Genomic DNA, 22,547 nt, shown 5'->3' with positions numbered 1-22,547 from the left:
ATTGTCAAGCCAACCACAGTTCGTCTTGTTCTGTCCATTGCAGTCAGTAATGGGTGGAGGCTGCGACAATTGGATGTCAACAATGCTTTTTTGCAGGGACATCTGCAGGAAGACGTCTACATGGTTCAGCTGCCTACCTTTGTAGACAAAGAACGACCGTATTTTGTCTGCAAGTTGCGTAAAGCCATTTATGGGCTAAAGCAGGCACCACGAGCTTGGAACCATGAACTTCGCTCCTTTCTTATTGATAACAACTTCACAAATTCAGTAAATGATACGTCCTTGTTCATTCTTAAACATCATGAACATCTTCTATATTTATTGGTATATGTGGATGACATTATCATCATCGGTGATGATGAACATGAAGTCGACCTCCTTGTTCAAAACTTAGCCAAGCAGTTCTCACTTAAGGGTCCAGGGTCTCTAATTTACTTCCTTGGTGTGGAAATTCAATCACATCCTCACAAGTTGGTGCTTTCTCAGCACAGATATATTCAGGATCTCCTGCATCGTACCAACATGAGCAACTCATGGCCTATGGTTACTCCATTGCCACCAGGTCCTCCTCCCACTCTTGCAATGGGTGAATTGCTCCCTCATCCATCTACATATTGCGCCACTGTTGGAAGTCTTCAATATCTATCATTTACCCGACCGAATTTATCTTTCGCTGTGAACAAATTGTCCCAGTTCATGCACAAGGCGACTGAAGAACATTGGAAACTTGTCAAACGCATACTGCGTTATCTCTCAGGCATCAGTAATGTAGGTCTTCTTTTGCATCATCAATCACCTGCACACTTACATGCCTTTTCAGATGCAGATTGGGGGGGAAACAAGGATGACTTCCCATCCACCAGTGCCTACATTCTATACCTAGGTCGGAATCTTGTCTCATGGTCATCCAAGAAACAACAAACCATTGCTCAATCATCAATGGAGGCTGAATATCGTTATGTGGCTGACACAGCCTCATAAATCAGCTGGGTATGTTCATTATTGAATGAACTTCAATATTCGGTTAATCAAGTTCCTGTTATTTATAGTGATAATATTGGTGCAACACAACTAAGTTCAAATCCAGTTTTTCATTTAAGGATGAAACATGTCTCCATTGATTTCTATTTTATTCGTGAAAGAGTTCAGTCTGGAGTTCTTCGGGTTTGTAATATCTCCTCTAATGACCAACTCGCTAATGCATTGACAAAATCACTTCCCCATTATCGGTTTGAACTACTCAAGGACAAGATTGGACTTACTCAAAGCCGTCCATCTTGAGGAGGGATGTCAGCCAGCAACATTCACAATGCTGGTCTTCAGGAATACTGATGTTGTATAGTTAGGATTATGTGCTGGTCTTCAGGACTACTTATGTTGTTAGGACTTTACAAGTTGAATTTGAATTAATCCTCTATCATCAGGTTGTTAGGAGAGCTTATCATGCATTCTTGTTGCACTCTCCATGGATGTATATAAATCATCATTGAGTTAATAAAGATTAATATATATTCCAAGGCATTCCAACGTCTTATATGTTTCTGGTATTAACATAAAAGATAAAATCACCCTTGAACGCTTGCCTCTTTTTCCGAAAATGCTTAAAAGTCAATGTATAATTTTGTATAAAACATAAAGGCATAAAAACTCTTGGCCAACTGTTCAATTTTTTTTATTAGGTAAATAAATATTTTACTAATCATAAAAAAATAGAATGAAGAAAATAACCCTTTACAAATATTATAACATATACTAAAACTGCTCGATGTTTCGCTATGCAGTCCACAGTGAAACGCTGAGCTGTCTTTTTTTTTTCTTTTTGTTTTTTATGCCTTTATGGGTTTTTTTTTTATTTTTTTCTGTGTTTTTTTTCTTTTAATGAATTTTTTTTGTTTAATTTAGTTTGTTAATGTTAATTTTTTTATTTAGTTATCAGACTTTCATGACACGGATCCCAGGTTTGACGAGTTAACCTGGTTTGACGAGTTAACCCGGAATTATTTTTTTGCTTTTTTTCTTTTTAATTAATTTTTTTTCGTTTAATTTAGTTTGTTAATGTTAAATTGCTTTCTATTTAATTATCTGACTTTCATGACACGTATCCCGGGTTTGACGGGTTAACCTGTCAATTTTTTTTTTCTATTTAGTTATCATACTTTCATGACGCGAATCCCAAGTTTGATGGGTTAACCTGGTTTAAAGGGTAAACCCAGTTAATTCAGATTTATTTCTTTTTCTTCATTAGTTTTTTTCTTCCTGTTGGTTTTTTTCTTTGTTTTTTTCTTTTTAATTAATTTATTTAATTATCACACTTTTATGACACGACCTTGCAGCCAGACCTACATCTAAAGCTCTTGGGTCTAGTGTTGCAGCCAGACTCACTTAAACTTGAGTCATGTAAGCTTAGTATTATTAATAATATTATAAATATTACTTTTTGGTCAAGCGTTGCAGCTAGACCAAAGGTTCTTGGTCATATTTTTGCAGAAAGACCTAACACTCCTAAATCTTAGTCTTTTTTGATATTTTATGCAAGAAAAAAAATTATCTGTGGCGTGTGCTTTTTCTTTTCTCTTTTCCCTGTTTAAGCATTTTATTGTGGATTGTACAGTGCAATCCACAGTGAAAAAGTTGATGCCTTTAATTTCTTTTTTTGTTTGTTTTGTTTTTTTAATTAATTGTTTTGTTTGTCTGTTTAATTATCAGACTTTCATGACTCGGATCCTAGGTTTGACGGGTTAACCCAGTTGATTCAGATTGTTTCTCTTTTTCTTCATTAATTTTTTTTTCTTCTTGTAGGTTTTACTTCTCTTTGCTTTTTCCTTTTTAATTAATCTTTTTTTATTTCATTAATATTAAATCTTTTTTTCTATTTAGTTATCATATTTTCACGACACGAATCCCAGGTTTGACAAGTTAACCTAATTTGGCAGGTTAACCCAGTTGATTCAGATTTTTTTTCTTTTTCCCCATTAGTTTTGTTCTTCCGATTTCATCTTTTGATATTGTATGCAGTCAACAGTGAAAAAACTGATGCCTTTAGTTTTTTTTTGCCTTTTTTTATTTATTTTTATGCCTTTCACTTTGGACTGCACCACGGTGAAAAAGTTGATGTCTTATTTTTTAATTAATTTTTTTTATTTAGTTTGTTGATATTAAATTTTTTTATATTTAGTTATCAGACTTTCATGACACGGATCTCAGGTTTGACGAGTTAACCCAGTTAATTTAGATTTTTTTTTCTTCATTAGTTTTTTTTCTTCTTATAAATTTTTTTTTCTTTTTATTTAATTTAGTTCATCAATTTTAAATTTTTTTCTATTTAGTTTTTGACTAATACCTTTAGTTTTTCTATTTTTTTCTTTTTCTTTTTTTGTTGTTTTTATGTCTTTGACTGTGGACTGCACAGTACAGTTCACAGCGAAAAGACTGATGCCTTTTTGTTTGTTTTTTCTTTTTATTTTTAGTTAATTTTTTTCTTTTAATTTAGTTTGTTAATGTTCAATTTTTTTCTATTTAGTTATCAAACTTTCATGACACGGATCCCGAGTTTGACGGGTTAACCTGATTTGACTGGTTAGTCTAGTTAATTCTGTGTTAACCCGTCAATTTTTTTTTCTATTTAGTTATCAAACTTTCACGACACAAATCCAAGATTTGACGAGTTAACCTGGTTTGAAGAGTTAACCCAATTAATTCAGATTTTTTTTTCTTTTTTTTCATTAGTTTTTTTCTTCCTTTTGGTTTTTTTTCTTTGTTTTTTTCTTTTTAATTAATCTATTTAATTATCACACTTTTATGACACGACCTTACAGCCAGACCCACATCCAAGGCTATTGGGTTTGATATTGCAGCCAAACTCATTTAAACTTGGATCATGCAAGTTTAATGTTATTATTACTATTATAAATATTACTCTTGGGTCAGGCGTTGCAATCACATCAAAAACTTTTAAATATAACTTTATAAAGAAACTTAATATTTTTAGATGTTAATTTTTTTTGATATTTTTTATGAAAAAAAATAAACTCACATCATGCATGTAACTAGTTTAATGACTAATTGACCTTTAAAAAAGACGAATTCCACTGTCGCAATGAATAGTCTTTCTTTTGTGTCTGTATGCACAATGAACTCTACATTATTTAATGATCAATATTACTGCACGTTAGCCCAATATTAGCTTCTGAAATCTGAGTGGATACAGAAAGAAGTATCAGTTCCAAAATCCACTAAAAAATCAGGGCATATTGCCAAATCCCAAATGTGTGTAGGAATTACATAAAATGGTAAAAGGAGAGAAACCAAGCAGATCAGTACTGCGTGCAACCACCTATCCTCTACTTTCCAAGCAAACGACGACCACGTTGATTAGCACCCCTGACACGGTAATTTAGCTCATCCACATCATTCTGGAGATGATCCAGAGAGTTGGTTTGCCTGCAATTATAGAGATAACACAATTACAGAAGGAATATTCCCAATGGGAGAGACCAAAGAGAATAAGCAAACATTTGCACCAAATCAACAAATGCTGCTGAGATATCATACAACAAAACTCACCTGTCAATTTCGGTCCCCATGTCAACCGCCATATTCTTCAACTCTCCTAATATATTACTCAAATCAGACAATGAATCATCTTGCTTCGACTTCTCTAACTGTTCCAGAAGAATCCCAAATAATCAGAGATAGGTGGGATTGAAATAGCAGATACTCATGGCAGACTTTGGTTCTCTTGTACATTGACAAGACAGAAACCCAAAATGAACAAATTGACTGTCCCAAATAATGAAAGACGGGCAAACTAAAATTGTGGATAATGTTCTTGAACAAATGACTTGGTGACTGGGTAGTACAAGCCTGTCCTTCTGATCTAACTTAATAATTTCTATATACCCCTTCCAGAGACGAGGGAAAAAGATGGACACACTTACCAATATATAAAAATCCTAACCCAAAGTGAAAACCCTAAATTGATCTAGAAGGGAAAAAAATAGTGCATTGAATCTCATGTTTGAAAGAATAGGACAAAGGTCTCTGTCACAGCCCCGCCACCAGATGGAAAGGAGGAAAGAAGGGAAACCATCTACAAAGTTCATAATACCAAGATAGCTTCATCTATTGTCATTTTTATTTTTATTTTGAAATTATCTGTTCCACAGCCACATAGCAGTATACCTTTTATTTGCTATGAATAATGAGCACATCACAAAATAAAAACAAACCTCAACTTTCTGGAATGCGTTGGTTGGCTCAGGAAGGGGTGTTTGCATGCTAGACTGTCCCTTAGGTGCAGGATTCAACCCCAACTTCTCCCTCTGCTCCAAGTGGTTACCTCTCCTTTGAGGTGAAGCATCTGCAAAAGATAGCAAACCACAAATACATTAAAAGACAAAAAAAACAGAAGAACAAGAAGAAAGAAGAACTCTGATAATTTTATATTATTTCAACTTCATACTTTTGAGCCCTTCCTGCAACTCATATTATACTGTACTTGTAGAAGGGTGTCCTCATCTCCCTCATTGTTCTTCACCGGGGGCTTTTTCATCTTTAAATTAACTTTTAGGTTGCCAATAAAAAAAATGAATGAAAAAGAGTATAGAAAAACATGTGTCCCATAGAAAGAAAAAGAAGGTTGAACCCCTCAACCTTTTTCAGAAAATAAACAATAATAGGTAGCCTAATGTAGTATCAAGTTTTGAAGGGGAAAAAAATTGACAAGTAGATCACAGCAAATAGGGATAGAAAGTAACCTCTTGTGATAACAGGGCCTGTAATTGGACGATTCTTTTTCGGCTTCCAAGTTTTAGAGAACATGCCCCCAAGACTTCCCAAAAGCTTCTCACCCTGGAAACAAAAACAACCATGAAATTCCTTTTAGTCAATAACATCAATGGAGAACTATAAACTAGAAAAAAAAATCAAGAGATTGCAAGGGCACAAGAACTGATATTCTAGACTAAAGTCTTAACAGGTTAAACAATGATTTTTCCAGTACACTGCTGTTTTTGGTTGGTGGCAGGGGTTTGTGTCCAAGAGTTGAAGCCTAGTGGATAAGGGGGCAATGGTTTTCACCTCTGATAGGTTTCTTCAAAATACCCCCCCCCCAACAAACTAGACTCACAGGGCTCAATCTAAATAAGGAGCTCTGAAATTTCAAAAGTCTTATTGGAAATCATAAAACACAAGAGTAATAGATCTATAAAAATTCATGCAGTATGCAAAAGACGATCATGTTATAGCAAACTCATCAAACAGGATGGTGCTTCCAAAATAATCCAACTAAATATGCAATAGAAAAATTCCAAACACCATTTTATAGATTAGTGTTAACATCGGTTATGCACTAGCTCATCTCATTAAGTGAGAAAATCTTAGTAGCATGCATTAAATTCATGAACCATAAAGTAAGATCTCAAACTAAGTCCTACCCGACTAAGATCATGATCGATCTCAACAGCAGCATCGTGGGTCCTGGTAATTTGCTCACCCTGTTGATGCAAGGTGATCAAAGTTCTTGTTGCACCCTCTCTCATGTCTTCAGCAATCTTCAAGCAGCCATTTACTGATTTTGTGGTCTCCTCAGCCTTGTAAACAGCATAATTCTCCAATTCTTGAACAGATTGGTTCTCCAGTCCTCCTGAATCACGGAAATCATTATTGTACTTATGTCTTGCTGCTGAAGCAAGGAAATATGTGGATGAAGCCGAGGACCCTCTTTCCTCGTCACCATCAAAAGGATTAGTGCTAAAACAGGGTGCAGTTAGATTGGGTTCAGAAGAAGTTTTTCTTGAAGGTTTAAGGGTTTTCTTGGTGTCAAACTCGTCATCAGAATCAAAAGGGTTTGGCCGGGAAGGAGCTGGACATTCAGGGTCAACCCTGGTATGCTTAGAAATCTTCAAGGGAGATTTCTTTGAACCAAACATTATGTGAATGAGTGTAACGAAGAGTTTAATAAAGGAGATGCTGAGCAATCAATTGAGATTCCTGCATAAAATGAAGAAACAAAAAACGTGTGAGATACTGATGGTTGTAAGATAACAGCATTCAACACAAAAAAGGAATCCAGTGCAGTTCGATTTAAGCAAATGAAATTTTGATTTCAATAAAATCACAATTGGAGAACAAAAGGGATCACCGTAATTAATTTGAATGTGTTGCGATAATAACATGTTTAGATAGTATTTTTCTTTTTTTAAAAAAAAAACCTCAAACCTAAAACTGCAATCAAGATTGATTTATTTTATTCACTTTCTTTATATAACCCAAAAGAAAAGAAAGAATCTTGAGCAAGCAAGTAGAAACAAGAGGATCTTTTTACACAAGAAACAAGATTTATTTTATAACATTCATCAAGAACCAGAAAGAAGAGAAAGAAGCTTGTGTTTTCCGAGCGAGCACGCAGAAACATCAATTCTCCGTTAACAACCCAGAAAGCAAGCAAACAAGTAGAAACAAAAGAAAGCCATATTAGAAATTAAAACAAAAAACAAGCATAATACATACCTAATAGAAATTAGACTGGTGCAGGTAACAGTAGCAGTTGCAGTGCAAAGGAAATCCAAACAACCTCTTGCTGTTTTTACAAAGAGAAGGCAAATTTCAACGCGGAGGCACAGCAAAGTCGTGGGTGGCCAATTGCCTTTGGATCAGCGATAGGATACAAAGAAACCGGCTCTAATAATAATAAATAAATAACAAGAATAACAAGAAGAAACAGTCGTGTAATGTGACCCGGCCCTTTTTTTTAATCAACAAAAAAACAATTTTATATATATATATATATTATATAAGTTTTTTCTATGTATTTTTGTAGAAATTTAAAAAAGTTTATGTATATATATAATTAAATAAATTAAATGCATCTTAATAAATAAATAAATAAAAGTTATAAATTATAATAAAAAATAAATTTAAAAATATCAAGAGACAAATATAAATTAAAATATTTTATTTTACAAGATCAGATATTTACCCGATTGTATTTGTTAAATTTATTTATTAAAATAAATTTTATATTCAATTAAATGATAATAGAAATAAACATTATTATGATGTAGCAATCTATATTATTATTATTATTATTATTATTAGCTTTTTAGTTTTAAACTTTTGAAACATGTTTACGCGATGATAAAAACTTTTATAATTATAAGGAGGCCAAACAAATACAAAGCAACCTTAGACTATTTTGATTTTTTTTCTCCTTTCAATTTTAGTATATGCAAAATCTTTCATTGAGTGGTTGGATAAATAAATAAAAAAGATATTTAAAACCAAAATGTAAAGATGACTCTGTCTTGTTAGAGTTGTTGTTCATCGTAAAAGACTTTCAAAATCGCATGTCACATCGAACAAGACCAGAGAGGTTTGACGTTCGCTAGTGGGGAAAGACACCATCTTTGATTTTGTCCACCATTGACCTCCACAACAAAGATATCATAACCTCTTACTAAAAATGGTGTCTCTTTCGAAATATGAGATATCAATGATGCATCGATCCATCCCACGAAACTTCGAGGAAAAACCAAACACTTTGAAGGATGCCTTAACCAGTAAGACTAAGATAATAAGCCAGAAAATTCAAATGACAGATTTCTATTTGATTAATCAAAGCATCCCAGGCCACGGAGTGGCGAACAGTAAAACAAATGGTCAAGGCACAAACTCACACCCTATACATTCAGATTAATCTATTGTGTTCCCACTAAAACGCGGTGCAGAATATCATTCAATGTCGCGTTCATCAGACCCAAAAAAATATAGCAAAGAAGTAAATATTGCTCATAGCCCTTCATTTGTAAATGTAATAATATTTCCTTCATTCATATGGCTGTCCTGTAATCCGCTGAATCTTCAAAAACCATATTCACAAAATTTGCCTTCTAAAATGTTCTTGTAACTGATATGTGTATTGACATGTTCCCTGAGACTCCATACTGTACGGATTTCTGTCAGAAATCTCAAAAATCATCCTGCACACAAGCATACAATATCATCAATCAATTCTAGTAAAACCCAACATGCAGCAGTGAAGGTGTTGATAGATTAGTGGAAAGAATTTTGAGTTTCATGCACAGATATTGTAAAGGGTGCCAGGGATACTTATTTCTTTACTAAGACTTTGTTACTCGATGATGTGACAGTTTGTGATTGGTGATTTATTAGTTAATTCATTCCATAATTATCATTATATCTCTAATTGTGATAAGTTTCACTTAACAAGGAAGGGTTCATAAGGCAGCCACAAGTTTGTTGAGGCTAGAGTTTCTTTGAGTCAAGCTCCATACATGGCTACTAAGTATCTCAACCAGATTGCACTAGTTGGAGAAGTAGAGAGAAGATAAAATGAAGGCTTCACCTGTCATGGAAGAAACCCTACTAGTAGGACACACTTCTTTGGCTTGTATAAATTGTAAATGAAGTCACTACCTCTTCAACAGAAGCTTCAATCAAATAAGAAAGCAACTGCAATCTTGTTTCTATTTTTTCCCCTCAATGCCAGAGAAAGGCCATGACCCAGTTATGATCCAACCATAGCAGCATGCCAGTAGAGAGAATTCAGAGATAATCGATACCTACAGCATATATGCATGAATAAAAAAACCTGCTCTTCACCCCGTGGTTGAAATATTAAGATGATTCCTACGCAATGGTCCCTCTTCCCAATATATGACGTGTTCTCATAGTTCTTACAGTTGATCAGAATTAGCTGTCTGGACAGCTGAATGCATGGCCATGGTAGCTTTTGCTGGAACCCCCCACCCAATGAATTTGGCATGGCAAAGACATGTGGCAAACCAGTGCCCTAAAACAATATAACCTTCAGAAGATGATGATTTGTGAAACAAATATGGTGCAAATGAACTCTGATGAGCAATTTTTTGTGAAAATTTCTCACTGCAAGTCTCTCTCGAGCATCAGGTCACAGTGAGAGCTGGATGAAAATCCAAGATGTGAAATTACATACCAACAAAAGTTTAGCCAGTATCATTTGAGGTCCAGTCAGCATTCTCAGTGTAACTGTGCACTGAAATGCTAAAATGCTGGAGACATTTTAATACATGCTACCCATATGAAATAATAGCACCTTAATGGATATATATTTTTATATCATGAATGCACATATGGTAAATGCATTTTTCACATGCTTGCTATCATATACTGAACCCTGCAGTTGATTTATCTCTTAGGCAGCTATCTCAGAACCAAATTCAGACATTATAAAACAAACAAAAAATATCAAACAGCATCCTCAGGCGTCACTGAATAAAAATAAATGCAATCATGCCAACACAACACACAACAGCATCTTAGATGCAGGAATACCTGCAGAGCATTGAAAGAGGAAGGATTAGATAGACACAAACCTGAACCCTTATTTCCAATTAATGGATGTCCAGTTGTCCACAGTTCTTAATGCCTATGCTTCATGGACATGCCCGGCAGCAGCAAAAAATTTCCTCCGTTCTCTTTCAATCTTACTCAGAAAAACAAGAAAGACCTTCAGAATTATGTAAGCCTCTATTAAGTAACCTGATGACTGCAAATCAACCATCAATACCTGTGCCTCTAGTTCAGATATTCTCTGCAAAGATGCTTGTTCAATGCAAGCACGGCGCTTGCACTCCTCTTCAAGCAAACCCGTCATTTGGTACCTCAGTTCAGCCATTTCTTGTGCTAGGTCATCCGCTTCTTCCTTTGCCTTTGATTTTTCCTCTCTCAATTCATCCTAGTAATAATTCACATGTTAACCTCAGCAAGCTAACAAAAAGATACAAAATTCAAAACAGTGCAAGGACCAGAACCACTTAATTATGTAATTAAGTTTATCAGCATCTTAGCACTGTTCAACATAATTATAGATCTTCATAAGTCAAAATCCATACCTTAAGCTGCTTTACAAGAACTTCATATTTTCTTATCTGATGTGACATGCTCTCCATCCACTCCTTCAAATTTGATTCTGATCCCAATAGTGTTGCAAGCTTTGAAAAGCATGGACCTAAGGCCTCTCTGTATGCATTTTACAAAAAATAGTAAAAGCATCAAAAAAATCAATGAAATTCTTAAACAAAGTCATATTAAAAGAATTAATGCCTATCCTCTACGTTAGAACTTAGAGTTAAGGAAATGCCCATTGTTTAGAAAGGCACAGCATCCAAAATACATCTTTGGAAAAAGCTTTCAAAATAAAGTGTTCAATGTGTCTTTTTGTGGATGCTGAAGCCCAGAATTCTCAAAGGGAAGAGGTTAGTATCTAAGAGTTCTTAGCCTGGTACAGAAAGTAGCTGTAGAAATTGAGTAGCATGTAATATCAAGAATATAAATTTATGATCTAACAGCAAGCAACTAAATTAATGGAAATGCATGTTTTAACTTACCTCATTTCTTTTGACATATTACTTTGGTGCTCTATCTCACTTGAGCATGATCGAGTATTAAGTTGTGATGTGTCCTTGTTTTCAAGCCAATCCTCAATCTGCTGAAGAAATAATTTAGAGTTCACATCAGACGTAACAAGTTTGTCCCTCAATTCTATGTTCTCTTTCTCTACACATTCAATATTTTCCTTTGCCTCAAGAATCTGAAATTCAAGTTCTTTAATTAACCCATTCATCCTAGCATTTTCTTGGATGGTTTCTTCCTGGGTTTTTTTAGCTTTAAAGCAAGCCTGCTCCAAAGCTATCATATCAAGCTTCATGCTCTCTATTTCACATTGGGAATCTAGAGTTAGAGATGAAATCGACTCCTCCAGCTTCCCTATGCACAAAGCTGACTCCTGCAACTCTATTTCTTTGCTCTCTAGTTCCTGTAACAATAACAAGTGCTCTGAATCACACCTTTTCAGTTCCTCCCTTAACTGGCCATTGTTTGCTTGTAAATGTTCCATATTTGCTAATTTCAACTCAAGCTCAATTACATGCTCCCCCAGGGTGTATACCTCTGAATTCCTCGCATTTAGCTGATCCTGCAAGTAATCTATGAAAGGTGTGATGATCAGGTTAAAGCCAAATCAAAGAATCATATGAACATCCAGTCAGGAACTGAGGGAAAATGCAGCCATCAGTGACATACATATGTAGGATAAATTCAATTCTCATTCAATATCTACCTCTAGATGGTAATGAATATAGCAGACAACAAAAATTAAAACCCTCTTGTAACCATAGCTATGAAAATCATTTGATGGAATTTTGGACATAGGTGATTATTTGTCTATGCACAACTTCACTATTCATTAATCAAATCCTCAGTTTCAACAATGAACTTAACAAAAGGAGCTCAAAGCTTAAAATTATAATTCTCAGTATTAAGACAGACCAAGTGCAGCATTTGATATTGGACAATTAATGTTTAATTTTGACATGAACCTATTAAATTTTTAAGATATACCAAAAAAGGAAGGACCACTACCTATCTCTTGAGAGCAGTTCAACAGCTCTCTTTCCAACTTCTGGATATGTTTCTTGTCTTCAGTACGAGCCTCTGATAATTGTTTCACATGTAGTTCTAATCTCTGCATCCACAAAATCTGAAATTAGATCTTTTTGTTCATGTTGCATTCTTTAGCTACGTTTTTCAATTCTCACAAGACAACTACAAGCACATAGTAGAAAGAAGAACAGAGGATGAGCTATGAGATCAAACGTGAAGTGTTTTCTTCTATTTTTGTGTAATTTGTCTCAACCCTTGTTCTTCAATCACTAGCAAAGTAAAAGTGAGTGGTTAAGACTGTAAAATACAAATCAAATAAAGATGATTTGAAGATTAAATGATTAATGCCAAAAATTTGTTAACTGAGAGTTGGAATTGAACTCCTGAAACTGACTCACCAGTTAAACAAGAGAATAAATGTCCGTGTTTGTGGAGGGTAGATTTTCATCAACTAAAACAGTTTCAATTGATATGAAAGGATTAAATGCTGTTTTCTTAAAAGGATTTCCAAGAATGGACAAAAAGATTTGGGCCAGAGGACGTATTATATAAGCGATACACAATCCAAATCTTAAAAATGAAAACATTGAACACAGCATTTAAGCAGGTGGAGTTTTAACTTCGACCATCTATGTGATCCTTTGATGGGGCACGCGGGCAGCAGCCCCCAAAGGTCTTTAGAAGGCATTCTAAGATTGATTTCAACACTCAAGCATTGATTTGGCACATGGCTAGTGATGGAAAACTTAGTTGGGAACTTGATTAGATCATAAGGGTATTTTGGTAATTATTGGATCTGCTGGAAAATCTAGAAATTACAATATTTTATTTTATTAGTCTTATAGTTATTAGGTTTTCCTATTCTAAATAGGAATAGTTACATTGGAGGTTTAGGAATCCATGTCTTATTGGATTTGGACTACCAAAACTCTATAAAAAAGATGTAGTCGTTCAATATTTTGATTACAGTTTATGAATAAAATTCCAGCAATTTGCTTGCGATTGTGTGTCTCAATCTCTCCTAGATGTGACTCTTAAGAACCCTTGTGTGAAGCTTAGGTTTTCCTTTTCCTTAGGTGTGGCTTGTAGAAATCTATAGTTCCAGCAAAACCCCCAACAATACAGCCCTAAACAGCCTCTACAATCAGATCCAGAACATCCCCCTAAGCTGTCCTGCATCATCCTTTCATGTGATGCATATTTGCTAGGCAGATCATGGAAAGGCCTGAAGCAAGGTAAATCGAAAAGTTCTTCCCACTTAGGCTAAATTCATCTTGAACACACTCCGGAAAATGGATACAAAACTTAACCATATAATATGAATATGAACACAAGTAATGACTTACATATCATAACATATATTTTGCATAAAAGGAATAACAATCAATCTTGCATAAAATAAAAATTCACCCTGATAAGTTCAAAGCTCTGGGGTTGTGAATCTCTCAACATGTCCTTTTCTTTTCGCAGCTGCAGTGATGCAAGAAATAAATGGTTGAAGAGTTAGCTTCTATGAGAATTTAGACAGAACAACAGAGTCTTTGGTTGATGAAAAAAGAACCTCTCTGCATCGAGTCCCAATTTGCAAAAGTTCCTCAGCATCAAAAGAGTTGTCGCCATCACTTTTGGAGCTACTCGACATTTAAACAAGAAAGCCTGGATTGCAAGCACAAATGAATAAAACAGAGATAGATGCCTAAACTATCAGCAAGCAAATCAGAAATCTAAGAAAACACTTGAAGCATAGAATGCATGTATATGGTCATGCCAATTAAAGGAAAATCTAAAGTCTTCACATTTATCGAAAGGCGGACAAACATTCAACCAAAAAAAGAAGGCAAAATCAAATGAAAAGGTGCAAAAAGAAGGAAACTTGTTATATTCATCATCTTCTTAAGCATAAGCACGAACCCTTTTTTCGTTTCTACAAATCAACATTGTTTTGCATGATTCTGATAACATTGGTTGATAGCTAAAAAGGGGAAATGCTCATTTTTGCAAATAATAATAATAACAACGATGAAAAAGAAATGATATAGAAGGACTCCTGCTCCATTGCTTGTGCTGGTATAAGAAAAACTGCAAGAGTATTGCTAGAACTAACATGGGTTTTCTTCATTGTATGATATAGAGCGAACCAGTAACAAAACAGAGTTAAGATTAATAATGGGTGGAAGACATAGTAATCTATGAATTAGAAGATTATCAATCGAGACCCAAACCCCATGAAATTGAAATGTAAATGAGGCAACTTCGAATGAAAATAATCATCAAAATCATGACATGGAGATTTACCTGAGAAATAACTCTGATAATTGTAATAAGAGAAATATAGATTTAGCTTCAGTTTTTGGGAGAGGATGAATTTAGAGATTACCGACAAGTAACGATAATAATAATGAAGGCTGGGCTTTTGCCTTGTATTGTTTTGCTTGCGATTATTAAAAGTTTTTCATAATTTCAATCTATATCCTTCCTTATATTTACATCTAGACCTCTGATTTTAATTAACTTAATTCTCACCATTATATTTGATAACTAGAAAATTTAAAACAAAAATCATTAAAAAATATAGGAAATATAAATAAAAAGGAGGGAGGGAGGGAGGAGGGAGAGAAAATGCTGACCAAATATTTTATATTTTTTAATTTACTCATTTTCAATATATTTTATCACACCCACTCACGCATCAATAATTTAATTTTAAAAAAATAATTTTAAGAATTGTTATATTAAAAGTTTCATTTTATCAAATTCATATAGAAAACTCTGCTGCTCAAAATAAATAATGAATATTTTATACAAATTAATAATTTATTATAATTAGAAATGAATGAATTAGAGTGAATTATTTTTTTAATAAATTGTTTTACCCAAAGAATGATTTTTTAAACATTATGAAAGAAAATAAATATCATTATTAAAAACATTAATATAATAATCAAAGCATATAAGATAAAGATAAATGAAAATGGAAAAAATGGATTTAATATATATATTTACCCCCCCCCCCAAAAAAAAAAACAAAAAAAACAGGTTAGATTTTAACTTTATGTTGGTGAAAATATTTTATTCAACATATGATTAGTTTTGTCACAACTTGAGCATAAAAAAACCTTATCATTAAATTCAGTTGATTCTAATAATTCCATTATTTTCATCATAATAATAATTAAGGGCTATAATCTCAGGAAAAAAAAGACTACCAAATCAATAGAATATTACAAATTTAACAAATAAAAAATAAATAAATATGGATTACCTTCCACAACGAATAAATTCTCATATGATAGTTATTTAAAAGGAATCAAGTCTATTAAGGAGAAATCAATAATTATATATATATATATATATATATATATATATATATATATATATAAACCTTCCATAAAGAAGAAATTCTCAAATGGTAGCCATTTACCAAAAAAAAAGAGTAATTATGGAAAATCAATAGTTTTGAAAAAAAAAAAGGGGGAGGAAAAACAGGGAGTGTTTAAGCAATAATTCTTGATGAAATACACAAAAGTAACACACTAGTATAGTGGTCGAACAAAAATGTTTTTCTTGTAGAAGGGTTGGTTAGCCCAACTGATCTTTTTTCTTTTCCTTTTGTGGGCCAAGACCAGCCCATACATTTGGGTTGGGCTATAATAAGCCCAACCCATATCCTCTGTTCATACAGTGGACAAAGGGTGAAGAAGAAAAAGAGGAAGAACAAGAAGAAGAAGGCTACCTTGGTGATCTGGACTCGGAGTAGGTTGATCTGATGGCTCAAAAAGCGTCGGTTGAGGGAATGGTGGTCGAGCCGGTTGTGGGAGGAGGAAGAAAAAGGTTTGCAGAGGAGAAAGAAAGGCCAGAAGGGGAAGAGAGAGAGCCGCGATGGCTACTTGGTGACTGGATGGTGGTTTTGTTGGCTTTCTGTGATGGAGTTGGTGGCAAAAGAGCTAGTGGTAGCATGGTTCAGAGGTTGGAGCAGTGGAGAGAAAGGGACAGAAATGGCAGAAACTAGGGGAAGTGGTTGGTTTTTCATCAACTTTGGACCCGATTTTATTCATTCTCAGGCCATGAAATCCACCCATATTTATAGGAGGTGGAAGAGGGTAATCTTGTCTTCACAGGAAAAAAAAATTAGTCCTTGATTTAGTTGGGAAGGATCCCAACCGTTGGTTTAAAATAGGCACCATGAATTGTCAAATCTAACAATTCAAGGCTGCTAGAGTTGGCCTCTTTAGGCCAGCGCCGGGGCCGTTATAATGTTAATAGGCCTGAACGGATCATACTCGAGGATAAAGGGATGTTAGATGACCATTTTGGCTCATGTGTTGTCAACTTTGGTGGATATATGAGGCATTAAATGCACCAGAAAAGCAGCCAGCTGAGAAGCATTCTCGGGCAAAATCAGGAAAGACAGTGAACAACGACCAGACGACGCGTCTTGTGGTTTTTTTTAAATACAAAATGGCACCGTTTAGGTTTAAATTAGGGATTTTTGTCCAACTTCATTTTAGTCCTTCAACTTTTAATCCTGTTTGATTATACCCCTAATTGACTCTAAACTTATGATTTAGTGCAATTTAGCCCCTACAAACTTCAATTTGAACCCCACATTTACGTGCCTCTTTCACTTTGTCCTTGGTCTCAAATTTATGCAGTTTAACCCCTAATTGACCATTAAACTTTAAATTTTTTTAATTTCACCCCGGTTTCAACCAATTAAGCCCCTATAGTTTGACATCTTTTACAGATTGGTCTTTGGTTGTGAATTTTGTCAATTTGACCTCTAATTAACCCCAAAACTTTAATTTTCTTGCACTTTTTCCCTTGATTTCAATCAATTAACTTGGTAAAAATTAATTTGGTCTCTTAAAATTTCAATCTTCTTAATTAAGCCCAAATTAGGCTCCCAAGCTTAAGTTTTCACCAATTAAGCTCCTAATAAAATTAATTTTACCCATTTAAAGTATAATTAAGTCTTTGCACTTAATTAAATCCTTCAATTGGACCTAAATTAATTCTTAAACATAATTAAAATTTAATTTGGCCTATGATTAAATCAAATTAGCCTATTAAAAAATTAATTATGTCATTGAACTTAATTTTAAGCAACTTCATCCAATAATTATGTAATTTGACCTTGAATTTACATATTTGTTTTCCATTTTTGGACATAATAGGGTACGATTAGGCCTTGAATTTTCTCCAAAATTACAGTTGTATTCCCCAACCTTTCTCCACGTCACTAGCCTTTATATATATATATATATATATATATATATATATATATATATATAAAAGAGTAAATTTTAGGGAATAACCTAGAATTGTGCTATGACATTGTTTATGAGTTTCTATTTCTCATTGAAATGCATGATATTATTGCTAGCATGAAGAAGGCTATTATATGTATAGTGTATTGATGATCTCATTCAATTTTTTTCTATATTGCTAATCCATCTTTTTTTCTTGTAGGGGATAAATATAAGCATGATTATGTTAAAACATCACGCCAAGCTTGTCTAGTTTATTTAAGAACATCATCAACTTTTAAACATGTGGATAAGATCAATAACAAATCAATAATTGTTTCTTAGGCAATGTTTGGGGCTTTATAGTTTTAACCCTATCATGAACATGATTTATCCTTAAAAATTAGCTATGATAGAGTATGTGTCTACTTGTAAATGCAAAAAAAATATTATGAGAATTGATCACAATAGGTATCTTTTTTGCCATTCACATTATAAACCCCAGTCTAAAATTAGTGAATCATTACTATGTAGTGAAATTCTTGATGGAAAAATAATAATAAATATGCTATGATTATAGGTGAGGGTCCCATTGAGCTAGTTTAAAATATATATATTGATGAATTAAATAATAAAGTGGTATGCAATAGTATTAGTGGGTGAGTTGTAAGCCTCGTGATAAATTTCATAAATTCCAACTAGGGAGAAAATGATACATTTAAAAGAAAATATTTGGTATGACTATGGGTTTAAATCATTTGAAAAAATAAATTAAACTAAAACCTTGGATAAAATAAGAAATGGAATTGTGCATGGAAAATACTGACGGTCAAAGTTAAACTAAGCATAGTAGAGTAAATTGTAACAAAATATAATAAAAATTAAGAATTATTTTATTATTATGACTTGTAGAGGAAAGATATCAAGTGAATTAAAATAATTTCGGATGATATGATAAAAGATTCAGTGCATGAAAAATATAAATGAATGAGTGTTTTTACAAAAACTACTCAAGAAAGGTTAAAATAGTGATAACTTTATAAATAAATGAAGAAAACTTTCTTCCCCATTAAAAAGGTACTAAAAAGGGTTGGTCGTAATGAAGGCAATAATTACCTTGAAAAACTTATTCTCTTCTATTTTTTCTCCATTTCTTCAAGATGTAAATTAAAGGGGTTGTTCTTGTGAAGGAACTTATCTAAGAAAAACAACTAAGTTAGGAATTTAGAGAGAGAAAGGGAGGGAGGGAGTAAAAGAAAGAAATATAAATTTAAAGAAACAGGTGAAATTATGGAAGAAACTACATTCTAACTCATCAAATTGAGTTAATTTTTGTTATATAAGATGAATTTGATGGTTTTATTTCATTCAATTGAATTTTATAGAAAAAGGTTAAGAAAACCCCAAATGTTGTTTGTTAGGGTTTATTGATGTTTGTGGATATTGTAAGTTGTGGGATGAAATTATGATAAATAGGTGCTTGAAATTATTAAATTATAGATAAAATGAAAGAATTAAAGAATAAATTTTGGGTTTTAACCCTTTTAGTGGCCACCTATAAGTGTGATTTCGGGGGATTTAGGGAAATTTTGTAAATTGTGAGATTATATGTAAATTGATGTATATGTAGGCTTAATTAGTTGTAATTGGGATATAACGTTGAATGATTGCATGCTTTACATATTAAAATAGGAGTTTTTGAAAGTTTGGGAATGGAATTTTGGAACACTAATATGGAAATGTAGAAGGAAAATGATGAAATGAAACAAAATTAAAAGAAAAACATGATTTCCTTGCTTGCTAAGTGATCGATGATGTTTGAGAGTTAGGAATTTTTCTAATTGGGGGATAAATTGTTGAATTGATTTGTATATTGTATGTTTGACATTGAAATTAACACGTTTGAGTAATGAATTGTGAAAGTTATAAATAATTATGAATTTAATAGAAATTGGTTGAATAATTAATTTAAATAACTTTGGAAAATTTGGGAAGTCAAGTGTAATTGTTTGGTTAATTTGTGTTATTTCTATGCTTTGCATGATTGATGAAAACTTTTAATGAAGTTAGATTAAATTAGCATGTGAAATAGAGAATTTGAGTATATAGGTTTGGATAGAATTGGCATGTTGAGCTGGATTCATTTGATATGACTAAGTTATAAGTATCTATGGGTTTGAATTAGACTATCAATGCTTGAATTAAAAGATAAAAGATTGAATTAATATTGTTTTTTTTTTTCTGTTAACATCAAAGTTTAGAAATTATATTTGTTATGAAATCTCGATATAAAAGGAAAATATAAATGTGCTGTATTTTATGGAAGAATAAAAAATCGAATGTTAATTACAAATTATAGTGAGAAATAACTGAATGGTAAATTATAACAATTTAAATGTGTTGGAATTAAATGTGGATAATCATGAGTATGAGATGCTTTGGTATGGACAAAATTGGTTAGTATGAATATGAACTTACAAGTTAAGATAGTGATTTATTGATAAAGATATCTATCTTTGAATTAGAAAGGATATCTGGAGCTGAGACTTTAATATATGGAGCTTATTTGATAAGAGGATCAAGTAGATGATTATCTTTTTTTTTTATTAATAGAAAAAACATTGTATTTAATTGTTTGTTGTGAGAATGAAATATGCAAATCTGTATTTAATGATTGTTGCTATGTAAATTCAAAGTGAATTATGTAATGTAAATTCAAAGTAAAATTATGTAATGTGAATTTATTATGAGATTTATGAATATAAGATAGTTATGTCGAACATGGATATAAATTCCTTATGAAGCATGCAATAGAATAACTTGATAAGAAAGGACACGAGGAAAAAAGAAAAAAAAATTAGTCACACAAGTAGGGCCTAATTTGATTAAATCAAGTTTTCAAAATAGCAGGGACTAAATAAATAAAATTGAGTTGGCTACATGAGCAAAGACTAATTTTAATAAATTAAACCGACTGTAAAAACAAGGGCTATTTTGTGGGATTAAACCAACTGCAATAGTTGATAATACCATAACTAAGGTGTATCATGAGTAAATGTATTGAATGGGTTCAGAGTTGAAGTAAAATATGAATTCATGGAATGTGGTTAATGGACTTATAGATGAGTAGCATTAATATAAACTAGATGTCGTGCACGTGCGATGCCGCGGGCTTGTGGCATGCATATGCATTTTCATGGGTTTGTAGAAAAAATCATTAAAAAAGAGAAATCATATGGAGAAAAACTGTTACCATTCACAATGTTTTCAAGGAAAAAACTACAAAGCTAAATTCTTAACCAGTTTAATATTAAAAAATAAAACCGGCAAAGAAAATTTTGGAAAAAACCATAACAAAAAAAAATGAAAGGAAAAAAAACCATGCAGGGAAATACTGTAGCAATTTATAGTGTTTCATGAGAAAATCTATAGTTGTAATTCTTAATCAACTCAATATTAAAAATAATAAAATCGATAAAAATAATTTTATAAAAAATCATGTGGGGGAACACTGTAGCAATCCATAATGTTTTTTTTTTAAAAAAACTAAGAAGCTAAATTCTTAACCAGCTCAATATGAAGAAAAAAAATTGACAAAGACAATTCTAAAAAAAACAAAAAAATAAAAAAAATCATGTGGGGAAACACTGTAGCAATTTAAAGTGTTTTAAAGAAAAAAACTACAAACCTAAATTCTCAACCAGCTCCACATTAAAAAAAAAATTAACAGCAATAATTCTGAAAAAAAAACACAAAAAATGAAAAAAAAAACAAGAAGACAATTTTGGGGAAAAAAAGCAAAAAAAAATTGAAAAAAAAACATGTGGAGGAAGTTAAAGCTAAATTCTCAACTAGCTCAGTATTAAAAAAAAATTTCGACAAAGATAATTTTGAAAAAACATGTGGGAAAATATTGTAACAATTCACAGTGTTTTTTTTTAAAAAACTACGAAGCAAAATTGTCAACTAGCTCAATATAAAAAAATAAAATCGATAAAAATCATTTTGGAAGAAAAAAAGAAAAAAATCATATAGAGAAATATTATGATAATCTATAATATTTTAAAGAAAAAAATTATAAAACTAAATTTTTAACCAGTTTAATATTAAAAAAATTGATAAAGATAATTTGAAATAAAAACAGAAAAAAAAATAATTTCAGGAGGGAAAAAGAAAAAATACAAGTAAAACAAAAAAAAAGTGTGGAGAAAGATAAAGGGATAAAAATGATTGTGTAAGAATTAAAAAAGGTTAGACCAATCGCATGTTCGAGAGTTTTGGGAGAGATAAAAAGAAAGAATGTTGTTTCATGTACTTGGTTGGTTCTGAGAGGCCCAAGACAACAATATTATAATAAAAATAATGGATTGCACGAACCTTCCAAGAAGTTGTTTTAATAATTATAAAAAAATCACCCTGACTTGACAATTATAAAAAAATCAAGATGAAATGACAGAAAAGTCCACAGATGCAGGCCTCATAAAATAGATTTCAAGAATAATTTAGATGTTTTAATTTTCAAATTAAAATGAATTTTTTAAAAAAAATCCTAGAAGCATGAATTTTGTTTTTAAAGACTGTTTACTAATTTTATTGTATAATAAAAATATAAACAGAAAAATACAAGATAACTGAGATATTTTTAATTAATATAATGATCTGTTGAAAAAACCGTAGTACATCTCAAGTTAATTATATAGTTTTATTTTAGAACGATAAAATAATTATTTCACTTATAAATCTAAAATACGAGTGTATACACATAGGAGAACACCCCCCTTTCTTTCTTTTTTTAGCTTTTGTTTTAATTTTAATAATAGTTTTAAACATCCTAAAACAAAAGGTAGACAAACTTTTAGG

General features: G+C 32.3%; 2 protein-coding genes across 5 annotated transcripts; both read right to left on the bottom strand.

Annotated features, from left to right (window-relative positions):
- Positions 1 to 4,214: 4,214 nt before the first annotated feature.
- On the bottom strand, positions 4,215 to 7,696 carry LOC133675118 (SNAP25 homologous protein SNAP33-like). The gene is made up of 6 exons (XM_062096396.1): positions 7,510 to 7,696; positions 6,435 to 6,990; positions 5,757 to 5,850; positions 5,229 to 5,359; positions 4,564 to 4,661; positions 4,215 to 4,440 (listed from the first exon to the last, which is right to left on the bottom strand). Exons 2-6 carry the CDS (start codon positions 6,927 to 6,929, stop codon positions 4,341 to 4,343), a joined length of 918 nt encoding a protein of 305 aa, XP_061952380.1. The 5' UTR covers positions 6,930 to 6,990; positions 7,510 to 7,696; the 3' UTR covers positions 4,215 to 4,340.
- Positions 7,697 to 8,573: 877 nt separating this feature from the next.
- Positions 8,574 to 14,947, bottom strand: LOC133676237 (uncharacterized). Of its 4 annotated transcripts, none has more exons than XM_062097874.1 (10): positions 14,737 to 14,947; positions 14,003 to 14,097; positions 13,852 to 13,911; positions 12,421 to 12,523; positions 11,388 to 11,985; positions 10,893 to 11,019; positions 10,568 to 10,735; positions 10,374 to 10,483; positions 9,365 to 9,811; positions 8,574 to 8,978 (listed from the first exon to the last, which is right to left on the bottom strand). In XM_062097874.1, the coding sequence occupies exons 2-8, from the start codon at positions 14,081 to 14,083 to the stop codon at positions 10,427 to 10,429; spliced, it is 1,194 nt and encodes a 397-aa protein (XP_061953858.1). In that variant the 5' UTR covers positions 14,084 to 14,097; positions 14,737 to 14,947; the 3' UTR covers positions 8,574 to 8,978; positions 9,365 to 9,811; positions 10,374 to 10,426. The 4 variants fall into 4 exon arrangements, with proteins under 4 accessions (XP_061953858.1, XP_061953861.1, XP_061953860.1 ...); XM_062097877.1 differs by having other exon boundaries at positions 9,436 to 9,811; XM_062097876.1 differs by having other exon boundaries at positions 9,365 to 9,581.
- Between the last annotated feature and the right edge of the window lie 7,600 nt (positions 14,948 to 22,547).

Source organism: Populus nigra, chromosome 16 (assembly GCF_951802175.1).
Source record: "Populus nigra chromosome 16, ddPopNigr1.1, whole genome shotgun sequence".
NCBI lineage: Eukaryota > Viridiplantae > Streptophyta > Magnoliopsida > Malpighiales > Salicaceae > Populus > Populus nigra.
Note: the sequence above shows the minus strand (reverse complement) of the source record. Positions and strands in the feature narration are given on the sequence as shown.

Coding starts and splice junctions, on each gene's coding strand:
- LOC133676237 (XM_062097874.1), bottom strand. CDS start 14,083: ATGTCGAGTAGCTCCAAAAGTGATGGCGACAACTCTTTTGATGCTGAG. Junction 11,020..11,387: donor AATATGTCAAAAGAAATGAG/GTAAGTTAAAAC, acceptor AAATGCATACAG/AGAGGCCTTAGGTCCATGCT. Junction 10,736..10,892: donor TTCTTGTAAAGCAGCTTAAG/GTATGGATTTTG, acceptor AATTATTACTAG/GATGAATTGAGAGAGGAAAA.
- LOC133675118 (XM_062096396.1), bottom strand. CDS start 6,929: ATGTTTGGTTCAAAGAAATCTCCCTTGAAGATTTCTAAGCATACCAGG. Junction 5,360..5,756: donor AGGCCCTGTTATCACAAGAG/GTTACTTTCTAT, acceptor TATCTTTTGCAG/ATGCTTCACCTCAAAGGAGA. Junction 4,441..4,563: donor ATGGGGACCGAAATTGACAG/GTGAGTTTTGTT, acceptor CTATAATTGCAG/GCAAACCAACTCTCTGGATC.